This window comes from Phocoena sinus, chromosome 1 (genome assembly GCF_008692025.1).
Source record: "Phocoena sinus isolate mPhoSin1 chromosome 1, mPhoSin1.pri, whole genome shotgun sequence".
Classification (NCBI taxonomy): domain Eukaryota; kingdom Metazoa; phylum Chordata; class Mammalia; order Artiodactyla; family Phocoenidae; genus Phocoena; species Phocoena sinus.
The window spans coordinates 118,241,809-118,259,020 of NC_045763.1; the positions used below are offsets into that span (position 1 = coordinate 118,241,809).

Consider the following 17,212-nt stretch of genomic DNA (forward strand, 5'->3'; position numbering starts at 1 on the left):
AATACAGGATATAAGATACTGACAACTAAGGCACTGCCTATCTTGGAAGGGCTTATAGTTCCACTGCCGACCTCGACTCTCAGAGATGGCTGAAGGTCTTGTGGAGGCTGTTTCTTTTCCCCCGTCCCCCCTAGTTCCAGGCAAACTAACTCCTCCCCTACTTGAGACCACAAGGAGGATGGTGCTGAGACGGAGAGCACTGAGGTTCAGGACTTACACAGTCCAGGGAGCAAGACAGGAACCGGAAAGAACAGGTTTTATCTGTTTATTTAAAAACAGAATATCTTTTTTATGTACAAATATGAACATATTTACACGAAATATACATACTAGAGTTCCATGTCTTCAGGTTCCGCATCCAAAGTCCTGGGCTGGCTGGAGAGCAGGGGATGAGAGTCTCTCCTTTGGTCCAGAAATCCAGCAGAGTTCAGGCTGAGCAGGGTTTGGGCACTAAATCTAGATATTCTGGTTGAATGTATTTGGGTGGGGCAGGCAAAAATGGACCTTATCTAATCCCAACCAGAGAAACGGCTGGAAGTTAGTGATCCAAGTTAGTAACCCTGAGACCCCTGGGGAAAAGGAGACAGTCTTGCTCCCAGCAGCTCCTTCACCTCCCTTGGTCTATAATCACTATTCTCTCTCCCCTACACCACAACCAAACCAGGAGCCCTTTTTCACCAAGTCCTAGCAGCCCCCCACCAAGGGATCACAAACAACTGTGGATACAACTAAGAAAACATGAGGCTAGGGGAAGAGCTAAGGAGCCCCTAGGGTCAAGGACTCTAACTACCCTCCCATAGCCAGTAACTGAGGGGCGCACACCCCTCCTTCAAACTCTGTCAGCTCTTAGGCTCCCTCCCAAGAGCCTGCCTAGATTAAGATGCCTTAGATGGAGCACCTTTCAGAACCACAGGAATTAACCCCCTGGGGTAGGACCTGAGCAAGGTCTAGCTTTGCTGAATTCTTGTGTAGGCTGATGTCACTTTAAGCAGTCCTTGCAATAATTAATGTCCAGATGAATCAAAAGGTTATAAAAAGTCTTTTCTCTTATTAATGCATTTGGGGCAGTAGTCCTTAAAGAAGCTCCACTGTGCAGGTTTATGTACAACAAATATGTACATGCAGCAGGCCCAGAGGCCACCAGAGGGCAGAGGGTTTCTTCTGTAACAGTTTGAGCCTCTGGCCGACCCCTAGGCCCGCTGCTTTACACTTGCCCTGACAGCTCCCAAGTGGTGGGAGCCCGGCTCCCGCACTCAGGAGGCCAGATTCCAGCTCCAACTATGCCCGCACACCTGGACCTGGCCCACAGTCTCCACCTCCCGCCTCCAACCTCTGCATCATTAATACTGCTCTGGGGTCTGAGGAAAACACCTGCGTTTTACAGGCAAAGGTCACACAGCCACACGACACATGCACCGATCCCCTGTGGCGTTCCCCATGCAGCCACTGAACCCAGTGGCACACACACCACGGTTCACTTGGACTCTGACGTGACAACACAACGCACACTGTGGGCACGGTCACCCCTCCACGCACACACAGTGCACACCCAGACAAGCACTAACGCACACACAGTGACCTGCACACACTGTGGGAGGGACTCAACAAGCAGAGCCCTTCCGTCATCCAACAGAAGGACCGGAGGAAAAGGTCGAGCAGTCAGTGGGGTGGGGAGCATCTTCCTCAAGAAATGAGGTGTGTAGGGAGGCTCCCCGGGGATGAGCTGAAATCTTCCATGTCAGCAGAGGGAGCCAGGCTTAGGGGACGGAGGCAAGCCTGGGTCAGACCAGGTGCCCCCGCCCATTGATGTAGATGCCATTGCCCGTGGGCTTGGCCCGCAGGGTCCCATTCTCCTGAACAAAATGGTTCATGGCCTGTTTGATGCCTTCATCCTGATCTTCCTCCTCCTCTGTCCGCCCAGAGCCTGGAGACAGCAGTTCAGTCTGTGTTTCAATCTCCCTCACTGTGGTCAGCGTGGAGTAACTGCGGCCCTCTGCCTCTTCGCTCTGGAGACCAAGGGCGGAGGGCAAGTCAGGAACCAGGGCGGGGCAGCCAGACGTGAGGGGGTCGACTGAGGCACGCTGGGGTCAGGGGTCAGGCACAAGCAGGGGTTATGGTTGCTCAACGGCTCAGAGATGGGGGGCCAGGAATGAATGTTAGGCCTGGAGAAGGGGAGACTAGAGAGCAAAGGTACAGCGGGGCGGGGAGGGGATGGGATGGGGCAGCGTGAGTCTGAGGTATCAGGGACCGGTGAAGGGGCAGCTGACGCACCACATCTGGGACCCGGAGAGGGGCCTGAGGAGAGTGGTAGGGACGCCGGTGGGGCCGGGGGCCTCACCATCACAGAGCAGCTACTGTTGTCCTTGAGACCATCAGGGTGGCCCTCGGCTCTCAGCCCTACACTCTCCTCCGGCTGCAAGGCCCGCACATGGGGGAGGAGTCAGAACAGGGCTCAGCCTCTTCACTTCTGTCCTCCCCCAGCCTCCCCCCAATCACCTCCCCCCCAACCTGACCTGTCCATTCTCTCCTCGATGCAAACATCCTCACTTCCCCCACCCCTGCCCTCATCCCACCCTAATCCCACCCTGAAACCAGTGCTGATGGTGGCTTCCCACAGCAACCTCGAAGGGGGTTGCTGAAGGGGGCCTTCTGAAGGAGCCCAGCAAACCCAGAGCATCTCCAGACCTGCCGGGGCTGAGTCAGCGGCCAGACCTGGGGGCGGCTGCGCGTCTGGTCCGCAGAGGGGCCCCGGCCCCAAGAATGCATCCAACCTTGGCACACACCTGGTTCCTGGGGTCCGAGTGATGGGAATGCAGCCTCCGGATGGAGTTCTCCCTGGTCAGGGTCAGCTCCTCCTCACTGGGAAGACACCCCCTGGTCAGGAGCTGAGGGTAGTGGTAGCCTCCCAAGGTGAACCTAGCCTGGCCAAGCCTATGTGAGCCGGGGCTGGAGGGTGTGGGCGCTGGGTTGTCCCTGCAAGTGCGAGTGAGTGGCTGTAGGTGGCGGTGCGGCTGCAGAGCGTGTGTGTGCCCCTGTGATACACATGCATGCGGATCTGACCCTCACTCAGGCAGTGTGGCTCCCCTCATCCAGCTGCGACCCAGGCCCCAAGGCCCTTCTCACCTCCCAGAAGACTGGCTCTGCCTACCTCTGGTCCACAAGCTCCTCAGATGTCAGGCCGCCCAGTCTCCTCTCGCTCCTCGGTCCTGGCCCACCTCCTGCTTGCCTCCCCTTTGTTCCCTGCTTACCTCTACCCGCCCAGGAGTGGCCAGTACTCACTATTTCTGGGTCATCTGCTGGGCCTTGCGTCGATGGTATCGGGACATGAGCACCACCACCACCACCAGAAGGCAGAACAAGAGTGCGGCGATCACACCCACCACCACCACGGAGGCCGACACCAGATCCACCTGCTTCCCCGTGGTATCCTGGGGGTCTGCTGGAGACAGGCCACTGTCTGAGGCCGATGCCCAGATCCCTGACCGGCCCCCGGACTCCACAGCCCCCCACGCACTGTCCTCCCAAAACACGTCCCAGGACCACCCCCTCAGCCTGGCCCTCTGCAAAATACATGCAGTCCAGCCCCCTCCAAATAAATACTCTCCCAATTCACTCTCTCTGTCTTGCTCCCTGTCCCCCCACCAGGCCCTTGGCCCAGGTCCCAGCCTCTGCCCCAGTGCTTACCAAGTACATCCACATCCACCTGAGAATCCCTTGAGGAGAACTCATTGCTGACGTGGCAGACGTAGGTGCCACTGTGCTCAGTGGTCAGCGGGGGGAAGGCCAGGGTATCTCCTTCTGCTTGTACCCCACTGGGCAGAGGCCCGTCCAGCCTGGAGGACAGGGAAGCTGATGGTTGCTGGCTGGGGAGGGCTGAGACTGCCACGACCCAACGTGCCCGGGCAGCTCTCCACCTCCCTCCCCCATGACGTCACCCAGAGCCACCGGCTGTTCCCACGGTGCCCCTCCTTCCCCTAGGCAGGTCTAAGCAGAGGTCCCTTCTCCCTGCCGCCCAGCCTGACCCAGGCACCCACACACACACTTGGGGAAGATCCACACGCGTGCCGTCCCACAAGCTCCATAGGCATCACGTCATCCCGCACTGGGTACCAGGTCCACACGGTATATAAAGTCCACACAACAGGACTGTCCCTTCCTATCGGGGCTCAGATGTACTTGGACAATGTGACTGCATGCCCCAGCACCCACGATGTTTCATGGCAGGATACATGAACACAGCCCCAGGCACAAGGCCACATGCGTGGCTCATCTTCTCACATGTGAGCCTGTCATGGGCTCACACACATGTGTCCCTGACCCCTCCCTGATTGTCTGGACATCTCAGACCCTGAAAAAAAGTCAAAGAACTGGCAGAGATGGGTGGGTGCTTCTGAACTGGCAGAGATGGGTGGGTGCTTCTGAGGTGCTAGCAACCTGGTAGTGACTATAAGAGTGTTAGTTTCACAACAGTCACAGTCAGCTGTATCTTTTTGTCTTATTCACTTTAGGCACTTACATAAATATATAAAGTATTAACGTTGAAATGCTGTATTATATTTCACAATTTTAAAGTTAAGGAAAAAGAAGCCAAGGACTTATCGGCTAATTTCCTGCCGATTACCATGTATCCTACACTCCTAGGCGCAAGGCAATAACAATGTTTGGTGAGCATGCATATTCTTGTATCGGTTTGAACATGTGCCCTAATTTATTTGGGGTTCAGAATATATTGTCCCAGCCCACGGTGAGTATGTGCTCGTCCTGAGGGAAAGACCCTGGTCCCAAGATAGGCCCTTACCGTGTCCAGTTGTACGAGGGAGGAGGCTGCCCTTCACTCAGGCACTTGAGCGTAGCTCCTTCTCTGCCAACCTGCCACAGCTTTTGGTCTTCAAGGCCCCTCACAGAGGCCTCAGCAAGGACTGGAATGAAAAGTTGGAGGAGAAAGAATGGAAATGATACCTTTGATCACGCTCTTCCTCAAAGGGCCCCCGCCCCAGGCCCCACTTTGCCTGGAATAGCCTCCCCCTGCCCTTCTCCATCTTACTCATCTGCGGCCAAAGCTAGCCCAGCCCCGCCTTACTGACAGCTCCCTCCCCTCTCTAAGTTCAGAGAGTCCACATGGGTTTACCTGTGCAATGAGCCTATAAGTCCCTCTGCACAGCAATGTGGCACACCTTTTCTGAATCCCCCGTGGTCCGTAGCATAGCGCTAGTCACAGAACAGGTGCTCAGCAAACACTCCCTGATTCATCAAAGGCTTAACCATCCTACTAGTTCATTCATTTCTTTTTTTTTTTTTTCTTGGCCGTGTGGCGCAGCTTGTGCGATCTTAATTCCCTGACCAGGGATCGAACCCGGGCCTTTGGCAGCAAAAGCATGGAGTCTTAACCACTGGATCACCAGGGAATTCCGGTTCATTCACTTCTTTCACAGACACTTGTTGAGGACCTACTTTGTGCCAAATGCTGGGTTAGTATGAGTAGAAAACATTGCTATCCTCCAGAGAGGCTCAAAGTCTAATGCCAGGAAAACAGTATCGACTGTCGACCGAGCACCTTCTATGCGCTAAGTGCTATGCGAGAGGCTCAGCATTCGTTCAGAGCCCTGTAAAGTTGACATAATTATACTCCTGCTGATGAAGAAAATGAACCTTAATAAGATTGAATAACAGCTGGTAAACAGCAGAACTAGGGCTCATCCCAAGTCTATCTGTCTTCAAATCCTAAACTGTCTATTTTACAAAATGCTTTTAATTCCATGTTTATATCTGACTCTCCCAACAACCCCTGAAGCAGGGCCAGCTCCTTTGTAAACAGAAGGACACAAGGTCAGAGTGATTTGCCAAGGTCACCTGGGATGCGCTCCAGGTCTTCTACCTTGGACTGGTGCTCTCTCAGCCATACAAGGTGGCCTCCAGGACCCAGGCTGGCCAGACTGGTGTGGCTTAGGGTCTCTCACTATCTCACCAATCCCCTTGGAGCCCATGGGGGCGCCCTACCCAAGATCCAGGTACTCACAGGCCACTTGGAGGATGTGGGTGATCCTTTGGTCCTGGAGCAGGCCAGGGTGCGACACCACGCAGGTAAGTGGCTGTCCATTCATGCTGCGGCTGGGCACCAGATGGAATTCTGAAGTGACAGCAGCTGAGCGAGAGTGCGTGAAAGAGCGGCTGGATGTTGTGCCCTTGACCTCTGTGTCCCAGGTCACGCTGGGGGCCGGGCTACCCTCTGCTGTGCAGGAAGCTGCCAGTGTCAGGCCCTGGCCCTCTTCTAGTGCTGGACCAGGATTCAGTGAGGGCAGGGGAGGCACTGCAGATGGGGGGGAGGCAGAAATCACAACCTTCACAACCCCTGTCAGGAGGCCCTGCCCCATCCCAGTTCAGTCTTGCACAGGTGCAAAGTTTCAGGCCCCTTTTTCTTCTTTTATTTCATCAACAAAGATGCCAGGTGAGTGGTAGCATTTCAGCGGACTTTGTACCTTTCTCCAATGCTTGAATTTTTTACAATGAGTACGGGTCATTTTTTAAATAAAAATAATGAAGTAATTAAAAAACTAACCAGATAACATCTATATAATAATAATAACAGCCATCATTTATTAAGCACTTACTATGTGCCCAGAATTGTGCTAAACACTTTACAAACGTTGTCTCTTTTAATCCTGTCAACAAACATGAAGTAGGTGTTACTATCTGTATTTTACAGCTGAAGAAACTGAAGCTCAGGGAGGTTTAATGATTTATTCCAGATCAGTAGCTATTAGGTGGTGAAGCCAAGAGCCACACCCAGATTTTTCTACCAAGGCTGGTATTACTAACTTCCATGTAGATAAAGGGAAACTATAAAGGCCTTTATTTATTTTTATCTTCATAACATTAACAGTCCAAGCACAGAATGGAAAAGACTTAACTTGACCATAAGTCTAGGGCATCCGTGGAAAGTGGTGGTTTAAAAGGTGATTGTGGTCTCCAACCACATTCACTGAAGGTCCAGATCAGGAAAGGTCTCAGCCCCACTGGTCATAGCTGGGTCTGCATGTCCACATCTAGGCACCACATTCTAAAACCATGGAGCCCAGGGTGGTGAGGGAGGCTCTGAATGAGTGTCTTTAGTAGAACTATTGCAGAAACCTGTAAGTTTAGCTTGGAGAAGAAGAGACTTGGGTGGGGCATGGCAGAGGTCCTCAGCTGGTGGAAAGGCTGTCGTGCAGAAGGGAGAATAAGCTTGTGCCATCTTGCTGGGGTGGGTGAAAGCAACCGAGAGGGAGATTTCAGATCAGCAGAAGGAAGAACAGCCTAATACGTGGATTCTTCCCCAAGCCTGACCAAGCAGTATCAAGCTTTTGGGGTCACTTGGAGAGAATTTCTGGATTGGGGTGAGGGGGGGTGGCTAAATGAAGCTCCCTCACGCCTACAGGACCCCACCTCTTTTTCCTGTTCCGCTTCTGCCCGCTCCATCTCTGCATCCCCCCGCCTCCAGCTTCTGCCCTCCAAGACCCGGGGCCTGAGGACCCGGTGCTTCTGCACACACAGCACCCCCGCCCCCATGCCCAACGGGCCTCACTTACCCAGCACGCGGAGCCGAAGCTGCGCCTGGAAGCTGCCGGCGGGGAAGGTACTGACGCGACACTCGTACTCGCCCTCGTCCGCCTGCACCGCGTTGCGCAGAAGCACCGCACCGTCCAGGGGGTTCCTTGGGGGAGGCGGCTGTTCCACGCGGCCCTCGTAGGCTGAGCTCACGTACAGCCCGTATTTAGAGTTCAGAAGTGCCAGCTCCTGGCCGCCCTCGCCCTCGTGCACACGAGCCCATGCCACTTGCTCCACCTGCTCGCCCGGGTCCCCTCGGTAGAAGCAGGGCAGTTTTGCGTCCTGGCCCAGCACCACGGTCACCAAGTCCGAGGTCTCCAGCTCTCCCGCCGGGCACCGACCTGCAGGGGGGCAGACAGAAGCAGCCAGGATTAGGGGCGCTGCCAGAGCGGGGGGAACACTTAACCACAATGATAATGTCCGCAAAGGCAGCCCGGAACTCCTGGAGCACTTTATGCTTGCAAAGCACGTTCAGTCCGTTACCTCATTAGATTCACAAAACATTCCCAAGAGGCAGGTGTTATTATCGCCGTTTAACAGATGAGAAAACTGAGACCCAGAGACAGGAAGTGACTTGCCTAAGGCCACACAGGTGGTATGTGGAAGAGTCATACCCTCTCTCAGCCCAGGATTGTATCCTGAGCAATTGTAAGGTGGGGGCTATAACAGGAGGAGAGACCCAGCCTCTGCCCTCAGGGAGCTCCGGGAAATGGATTTTGTGCACACAAAGACGGGAAGCCATGGACAAACTTTCACAGAAGGCTCAACCTACCAAGGGGGGGAAAAGTGAATGCTTTCAGAAAGTGTGGCCAGGAACCAAGGCAAGGGTCGAGAATAGTTGGTGTCTGGGATGGGGCATGTAGTGTAGGAAGGGTCCAAACCAGCAGGCCCTTCGGAACAGTCTTTTCATGGCTTTAAGATGAGAGACCTGGATTCCCAGAGAGAAGAAGGTATTCTATGTGGGAGGAAGGGCATGAACCAAGGCTCAGAGATAGGAATGAGAACGTCACCGAAGACAGAAAGGCCCCAGGTCAGAGACCCAGAGATACGAGGTCAGCACAGACACACATGACAGGGTCAGAACCGTGAGCCAGAATCGAGGACCAGAGATAGGGACCAGTGACAAAAGGCGAGTGTTTTGTGCCTCGACAAGGAGCAGTATGAAGCACTCAGGGGTATCTATCATGTAGCCTTATCTGCAAAGAAGGATGCATTTCCTGCACTCACAGAACCTGAGCTCTGTTCTGGAAGAGGAGATACGTGTGGAGACACTTGTGATGGTTTCTGATTTAGCTCTTAGTGGTGTGTTGCAGGTTAGTCGTGGGATGGGACAGTCACAGTGGTCCCGAGTCACACAGGAGGGGCTCATGCATGAGTTGGGTAGAATCAGTAGGGGATGAGACCTGGAAAGGGGTCCCAGGTAAGGGACCAAGGTGGGCGAACCCCAAGGAGGTGGAGAGGCTGGCTGGTTCAGGAAGCAGAGAGGAGAGGACAGAACTAAGGCAGAGCAGGAAGTGGGACATCTGGTCAGAGGAAAATCACCCAGGACCTTTCATACCAGGCAAAGGAATTCAGATTTGGCCAAGATGACACAGGGAGTCCCTAAAGTATGAAGCCAATGGGCATGTGCCCTCAGACTAGAAAGTAGGGAGACTGGGGACAGGAGACCCACTAGGACCCTGCAGCTGCCATCCTGCACCGTGCTGCTGAGAGGACGGGACAGTTCCAGGGGAAGTTTGGCAGGATTTGGTCACTGACCAGAAAGAGAGAGAAAAGTCTCAAAGACAACTCCTGGGTTTCTAGGATAAGTAACTTATGAGGGAGGCGTGGCCGGGCAATCTCATGGCTGGGAAGAAAGAAATTTGGAGTTGTGGAATAAAGCGTGTGAAACACAGGGCTGGGGGCTGAGGCTGCAGACAGAGTGAAGGCTCTCTGGGATGGCAAGAGCTCCTTGCATTGGAATGCATATCCAGCAATTCCCAAAAGTTCAAAGCTCCTGCCTCTGGCCAGCACTTCACACACCCTGCTGGCCCTCACCTTGCTCCCACCTGGAGCTCCTGTTGGAATGCCCTCCTCCCTATGTCTGGCAGTTCCTAGTCATCACTGTCTGGGTAACTCCTACTCATCCTTGAAGACTCTGCTTAGACATCACTTGCTCCTGGAGTCCTCCCTCCCCCCACCCCCACCTCAGGCAGAGTGAGGTGCCCTTCCTCTGTTCTCCTCTAGCACCCTGCTTTGACCCATCGTAGTACTTTATACCACAGATTGTATTTGCTATTTTCTTGTCTGCCTCTTCCACCAGATTGAGAACCTCAAGAGTATAAACTCGGTCTCACATCACATATGGAAACACGGTTTCCGATTTAGTGCTCAGTGGTCTGCATTCCTGGCACATAATTTGTGCTCAGTTAATGTTTATTGACTGACTGACTGAGTGAATGGGTGCGTGAATGAATGAATGCGAGAGACAGGCGGAAGAAGGAAAGGGTAGAATGAGGAGGAATGTGCAGTCTACGGTTGGGCTGGGCAGGGAGGGGGTTGGCATGGCAACCTTAGGCTTGCCTTAGAGACAACCTTAGAGACAGGATAGGCTGGCTACCTGGGTTCTCTGCCAAAGGAAACACCTCCAGACTGGACCTAGGGAGAAGGAAGGGGATGCAGGGCGTCAGGCGTGGAGGGAGAAAGTGAAGCCCCGCTAGAGTGGACCAGAGGGGTCCAGTGAGGCAGAGCGTGGGACAGAGGAAGGGGGTCCCATGGCCCTGCTAGCAAGGGAGGAGGAAGGGAGGATACTCTTGGGAGCTGGGAGGTCCCAAACGGGACAGGACAGACCTGCAGGGCCAGATACCAGGGCCCTGACCTGCCTAAGCTGATGTTGGTCCCACCCAGCCCAGCCTGGGAGTCCAGCTAACCATCTGCACCTCTCCCAGACACCTCCTCCTGGCGCCAGAGGGAGCAGGGCTGCCAAGGAAGGGCTGGAGGTGGGCTTGAGATAGGGGCTTCCCAGTACTTCCTCTGCTTCGAACACTGGTGTCCATGCAGGTCACAGGGAGTCCAAGGCCTGCTCCACTGGAACATTCAAACCCTTTCAAAGACTATTTCTAGGACAATGTCAGATGGCATATTTTCCATCCCCATCCCTACACTTGCTAACCAGCTGGCCCCTCCGCAACACGAATCACTCACATTTCCCCCCCAAAAAAATACCTTTTTTTTTTTTTTTTTTTTTTTTTTTTGCCACACAGCGGCATGCAGGATCTTAGTTCCCCAACCAGGGATCGAACTCACGCCCCCTGCAGTGGAAGCTCGGAGTCCTAACCACTGAATTGCCAGGGAATTCCCAAAAATACCCTCTTAGGGTACAACATGCATCAAGTCCCCAGCACATGTCTGAGTCCAATCTTCCACATCCCTACCTGTGGGTCCAAGATCCCCATGATCCCAAGTGATAAGCCCAAGCTTTGTAGGATGAGGAACCCAGTAAAATCAGAAAGTCCCTTCTGGGTGAGCTCCCCATTGTCCTAAATCCACTGTTTAGTGGGAGCATATCAGCTTGAGCAATGCCTTCCTTCACTTACACACACGTGCGCGCCCACACACACACACACACACACACACACACACACACGCTGCAAGAGAAGGAAAAGAGAACTTGGGCTTTAGAATCCCTGTCCTGGGCTCAGTGGACCCAGAAGCTCATACTCCCAGGGTAAGGTAGGCCAGGACTGCCTCCCACTGCCCTCCCCCACCCAGTGCCCACCCAGCATCAGCATGATGATGTCACCAGAGCAAAGGAGACACGCCGCCTGCCTGGTGAGGTCACCCTGCGGGCATGTAGTAGCCAGGCCAGGCCCACGGACCCTGCTGCTGCAAATTGTTTCCTGAGCCTGGTGGACTCTGCTGGCTGGACACTCCTCCCTCTGACCCTCCCCCCCCTTCCCTCCCCTCCCCTCCCCTCCCCTGCTTCTGGGAGTACCAGGATGCTGATCAGGAGCCTTGGTGATTCAGCCGCTGCTGCACAGCAGGCCCAGCCTCAGTCACCACCAGCCACCACCTTGCGCAAGGGAGAGAACAGGCCCAACTGGCCAGACGGGATCCCTGCCCTCAGCCTCCCCCACCCCGGGCCAAGCCCCCACGGGCCTCTTTGGGGCCCTGCCCTCTGTGTACCCTGCCTGCTCCCAGACAGGCCCTCCATTCCTGGCTTGGGCTGGCTGCCTGCTCCCCACCCTGTGCCTGGGTCCCAACTTTCCTATCTGTGTGAGGCCTGGCCTCTGATCTCCAGAGGGGCAACAGGCTGGCAGCTGCCGATGACAGCATCTCTGGGGAAGGAGGCTTTTCTTTCTGAGGAGACTGTCTCCTTCAGCATCCCCTGCTAGTACATCTAGGGGTACGCAGTGGGGTCCTAGAGATGGGCCCGTGAGTAGGAAGAAGGGAATAAGTGTGAGCCTTTTGCGTCTGAACGTACATCTTTGGGTGAGGGTCTGGTGAGTCTCAGTGCTGGTTAACATGCAGGAGAGGCTGTCTCTTTGCATGAACTGGGGGGCGTTTTGCACATATATGTGTTCGTGTCTTATCTTCAGGAAAGCGTGTGTGCTTGTCTGCATCCAGAGGGGGCTATGAAATGCGTGTGTGTGTGGATGTGCACACATAGTAAATATTTTGATGTCGGTTTCTCTTGGCTTCTGCATGGCTGTCTGTCTCAGCTGCCTTAGGCCAGTGGTGTGTCGCTCGGCGCCTTCGCCTCTGCACCCGTTTGGAGTGTCGCCCAGGCAGCCCTCCCCACCCCACCCCAGACTTGAGGGCAGATGCATCTCAGGTGGGGGGACCCAGAGATGAGGTCACTGTCCCTCCAGGGTGATGGGAAATAGCCATCAAGGACTCCCCAACAGAACAAAACAAAAGCTCTCTCTACCCTTGCTCCTCAGGTTCCTACTAGAAGGACCCCGCCACACTTCTCACCCCCCAGCCACGCCCCCAGGCCCTCCAGCACCTCTGGCCCCCCAAGGAGGCCTCTCCCTGGGAATCTCCGTCAGGCCTCTGCTGCTGCCACCACCAGAAAAACCAGCTCTAGCTCCAGGCCTGGGGTGAGGGTTGTCTGGTGTAGGTTTGGTGGGAAGTGGTGGGGAGAGACCCTGCCTGGGGCTAGGGGGAGGGGTCCAAGCTGTCTAGGGTCTCACTCTCCTTTGTTAACTCTTGCCTCCCCTCACCCCACAGAAGCAGCCTCCACCAGAGACAGGTGGAATATGTGGGTGAGTTTGGGATAAGAAAGGACGTGGGAGGGGAGCCCTGAAGCCCCCCATTCAGGACAGGTGATATACACAACGCAGCACTTTTTTTCTTCCATCCTTCCCCCCATAGCCTTGGCCTTGGAATGCTAAGGAACTTTGAAAACCAGCAAGATTCTCCCTCTGCATTCATCCACCTCCCTCATTCACCCCACATTGTCCTAAGCCCCCCAGCTTAGTGAGAGCTTCCCAACCCGGGCAAAGCGCCCACCACAGATTAGTGGATGGGGAGGGGGGCCACACCAATCACAAAGGGAGGTGAGAACAATGGGGGAGGACAGGCCTTGAGGCAGCCCCGGCTCTGGTCCAGACACAGCTTCCAGCACAGGTAAGTCCCCTAAACCCCCAGGGAGCCAGAGTCTGAGCCCGGCTGAGTCACCAAAACAGCCACACCGTGGGTGGGAGACCCAGAATTCCGCTTCTCCCAAACTCCTGAGATCCTGCCAGCCAACCACAGGACATTTCCCCCTTCTGTCACCCCAGTCCTGCCAGCCAACCACCCCCCTCCCACATCTCTGCAAGTGTGGCCAGCTCTGCTCCACCCCAAATCACAACCTCAACCCAGCTCTCAGGACACGCCAGCCAGTTTTAAAGGCTAGAGGGGAGAAGGGTGGCCTGAGAACTGTGGGTAAACTTCTGAGGCCAGAGGCCTCCTGCCTCAATGAAAGAGTGACCCCGACCCCGTCCTGCACAGCCCTGCTCCAGGGGGCTTTGTGGCTTGCCCCCAGTTCTGAACTTGACCTTCGCATTTTAGATCCTGTTCCCAGATCCAACCCCTAGGTTCCTCTCCTCCCTTCACTCCTGACTCAGCTCCCCACCCCACCCCCATCCCTTCTCTCTGTCCAGACTTTGGTTAGCACCAGGGCAAGTTTGGAAGGCCGGAAAGCCCAGGCGTTCTCTCCTCACTAGGCTGGCTCCCCACGGTGGCTGACCCCCCTTCACTTTGCCTGGAGGACCCCAGGATCCCGAGGCTGGGGTCTAGAGGCTGGGACTGTGGACTCTACTATGAGCCCCTCACTGCCATCTCTGTGGCTGGGGTTCCCTTAGCCCAGCTCCCTGAAACACTGGGGTGGGACCAAGGTCAATGGGACCACAGGGCTTCCCTGGGATTCCCCCTAGTTCTCCCCACCTTGGGCAGGGAAGCTAGCCTGCGTTTCTGCCTTCCCTGGCTTTGGGTAGATCCTACAGGAAAGGGCCTGCCCCCCTCTGTAAACAGGAGTAGAAAAGCAGGGATGGGGCCCTTCCCTTTCTAGGAAACTAACTTCAGACAAAAAGCTGGTCCTAACCCTCAGAGGAGAGACCTCAGAATTCAGAGAACCCCATGCAGGGCTCAGTTGGGCCCCAAAATAGATCTAGGAACTAGGATCCTATTGGAGGGGTATCTGTAGATTTAGGTCCCTCAGCCCCAGGGCAGGAGATGGGGAGGGAGAAGGGAGGGGACCTCACCTGGAAACTCATCCCATTAAGGAGAGACAAAGAGCTGTGGTGTTGAGGTGCCTCCCTAGCCTGGGCTCCTTTCCCCAGTCAGGGGTGGGGCAGGTCCCTGGGGCTCACAGCTCTAATGCCCCAGGACTTGGTGGGGGCACTAATTTGCAGCAGTGCAGGGGCAGAAGGCAATATCCAGGGTAAAGCTACCCTTGGTCTCCACTGAGAAATGGGGTCAGGACATTTCCCCCTTCTGTCACCACAGCCAGACTCACCACCTCTTCCAGCACCCAGCACCCACCTTCAGTTCAGGGCTGGATATTTACGCAGCCACAGGCTTTCAGAGCTGGAAGGCCTATAGGGATCATCTGGTTCTACCTCTTGGTCTGCTGAAGTCTAGTTTCTTAGTTGCCCAAGGTCGTGTAGCAAATTAATTGCAGGAAAGGGACCAGAACCCAAGACTCCTGACTTCCCAGTCCAAGGCTTTTTCAGAGACAAGAAACACTCTAGTTTCCTGGGGGCCATTGAGGAATGCCTACAGAGGAGCCAGAATGGGGGTGGTAGTTAGGTGGACGCATCTGATCCTCAGGCTAGGAACCTGGAGTCTGAGTTCCAGCCTTCAGAGCACCCTCCGGCTCCGTGCAGGTTATTGCAGTAGATCATGGCTCACTGGGCACCAGCTTCCCTGGAGCCGGGTAGCCACAGCACCTGTCCAGGCACTGGGCAAGGTTGGGGTGACGCCCTAACTAGAAGGGGTGTCCTCTACCCTTCCCTGGCTTCTCTGAAAGAAAGCGGGGATTTTGTCTTGTTCACTGCTGCATCTCCAGCATCCAGCACCCTGGCTATCCCTAGTGTGCACTCAGAGGCACTATGCTTTAATGAACTAGGAACTGGGAGACCAAGACGCTAACCCTGGTTACGCTTCTAACACTGAGTAATATTGTTAGCTCACTTGCCTATCTGTTTCTTTCAGTTTTCCCATCTGTAAAATGAGGGAGTTGAATCGATGATCTCTTTGGTAACTTCTGAGTCCTGAGACATCATGGCTCCATTCTTTAGGTGTGGGTAGATCCTACAGGAAAATGACTGCCGAGTTCCCTGGCCCCAGCAACCAGGCCCCACCCTCTTGGCCTAAGCGAGTGAGAGGGTTGTCTGGAAGATGGGAATTAAGATGTAGCGGGTAGGGGGGATGGCAGGGCTTGGAGTTTCAGTAACCTGCGATTGGAGGCTGGGCCAACAGCCTTTCCATTATAAGGTCAGAGCAGAAGCAGCCCCTACCCATCCACACGTCTAGACCTCACTCTCCTCCACACAGCCTTAGCTGGGGATGGAGGTTGGGGGACATCACTGCTAGGCCCTGCTGGACAAACTGAGGCTCCGTCACTACTGATCCTGGGACTGGGAATCAAACTGTCCCATATAGATAAGGCCTTGTCTTTCCAAGGAAGGAGAAAGATTTCTCAGTTGCCCATTATCCTGGGAACAGCCTACAGAATCCTACCTACCGTGGACTCATTATGTACACGCACGCACACACACACATATACTCTCCCCCACTCTGAAGATTATAAATTCCTATAATTTTTATCTTCTGTATATACATTACACGAGAGCAATACAAGGCATCTAGTTGAGAAAATAGGGGGACGGGGATAAACAAAAGAGTGCCCTAGGGTAGGGCACTCTAGAAGGTGCCCTACCCTAGACCCCCCACTCTTCTGCGTAACCTCCTGATTCCCACCCTGGCACCTTATAGTGTGCTCAGGGACAGAGGGGGCCAGAGAGAGAAGAGCTTCCAGCTCCCCTGTAGTCACCCTACAGTATTCTAGGATATCGTGAACAGAGGAGAAGGAGATAGAAAGACCCTGTCTGCTCTCTGGGCATCAGGCTTCCCTCACCCTGATGACTGGGGAAACCAGCTGCAGCCCCAGTCAGCAATTCTGGGGTCCAGGGTGTAGGCGAGGGAACCTCCAGGAAAACCTGGGGTGAAATGATCCCCACCAGTTCTACCCCCCTGGCCACCTGCAACGGGTCACCGTGTCTCTTCCCCAAGAGACAGCTCCAGCCCTTTGGCTGAGGTGGTCAGGGACCCCAGACCCAATGACCTGGCCTGGGGCTGGAAGGGGACATGAAGCAGGAGAGCTACAGTGGCTCTTCTGGGGGCACTACTAACCGCTGGAGGTGGGAGAGAGAGATTGATTCCTCAGTTCAGAGTAAAAGGAAAGGGAATGTGTATGTGTGCGTGCGTGTATATGTGTTTGTGTGTGTGTGTGTGTGTGTGTGTGTGTGTTGGCTTGGGCTCAGAAGCAAGGATCCTGAAGCAAGTCCTACCTGTAAACGATGCCAGGAGCAGTAGTGGCAGCCATGCCTCAGGCCCGCACATTTCGGCTCCCAGGGACAGAGGCATCGGTCAAAATGCAGAGCTGCCTGGTGTTTCTGAAGTTCCACCGAGTTCTCCCTGGGAGCCGGCTCTAGAGCTGGATCGGGCACCGACCCAGAAGACAGGAAGTCACGGAGTCCTCAGGCACTGCCGCGCCTGCCTATCCCACTAGGATCTCCACTCGGGGACCCGGCCCCGTTCCACCCACCCAACCGTAGCTACCCGCAAGTAGCCGTGATCGGGATCACCGAGCTCCCCCAGAGCTGCTTCCCACGCCGCGGCCAACAACGACAGCAGAAACTTGGGAACCTGCTCAGCAGGTCAGAACAGGTGCGTCTTTGGGGGCTGGGCCTGGCGCGGAGACACGGCCGCCGCCACCCCCACAGCCTGTGCTGGCTAATGGGTGCCAGAGAGGGAGGGAAGGAGGGAAGGACCTGGGAGGTGGGATCCCATCGTCAGCTCCAGGCTTTACCTGGCAGTGTGTGGAAGGAGCTGTGACCGGAGAGGAAAGGTGGGGGGGGGGGGGGCGGGGGGGGGGGAT

At 55.1% G+C, this 17,212-nt stretch overlaps 1 protein-coding gene across 5 annotated transcripts; it reads right to left on the reverse strand.

The window, feature by feature from the left end:
• Positions 1 to 248: 248 nt before the first annotated feature.
• NECTIN4 (nectin cell adhesion molecule 4) lies at positions 249 to 16,952 on the reverse strand. Of its 5 annotated transcripts, none has more exons than XM_032642641.1 (9): positions 16,623 to 16,952; positions 7,566 to 7,925; positions 6,017 to 6,307; positions 4,799 to 4,919; positions 3,685 to 3,833; positions 3,280 to 3,436; positions 2,784 to 2,859; positions 2,339 to 2,413; positions 249 to 2,006 (listed from the first exon to the last, which is right to left on the reverse strand). In XM_032642641.1, exons 1-9 carry the CDS (start codon positions 16,696 to 16,698, stop codon positions 1,782 to 1,784), a joined length of 1,530 nt encoding a protein of 509 aa, XP_032498532.1. In that variant the 5' UTR covers positions 16,699 to 16,952; the 3' UTR covers positions 249 to 1,781. The 5 variants fall into 5 exon arrangements, with proteins under 5 accessions (XP_032498532.1, XP_032498526.1, XP_032498525.1 ...); XM_032642635.1 differs by having other exon boundaries at positions 3,280 to 3,439; positions 16,623 to 16,939; XM_032642634.1 differs by having other exon boundaries at positions 1,830 to 2,413; positions 3,280 to 3,439; positions 7,566 to 7,727; positions 7,822 to 7,925; positions 16,623 to 16,939.
• Positions 16,953 to 17,212: the final 260 nt, after the last annotated feature.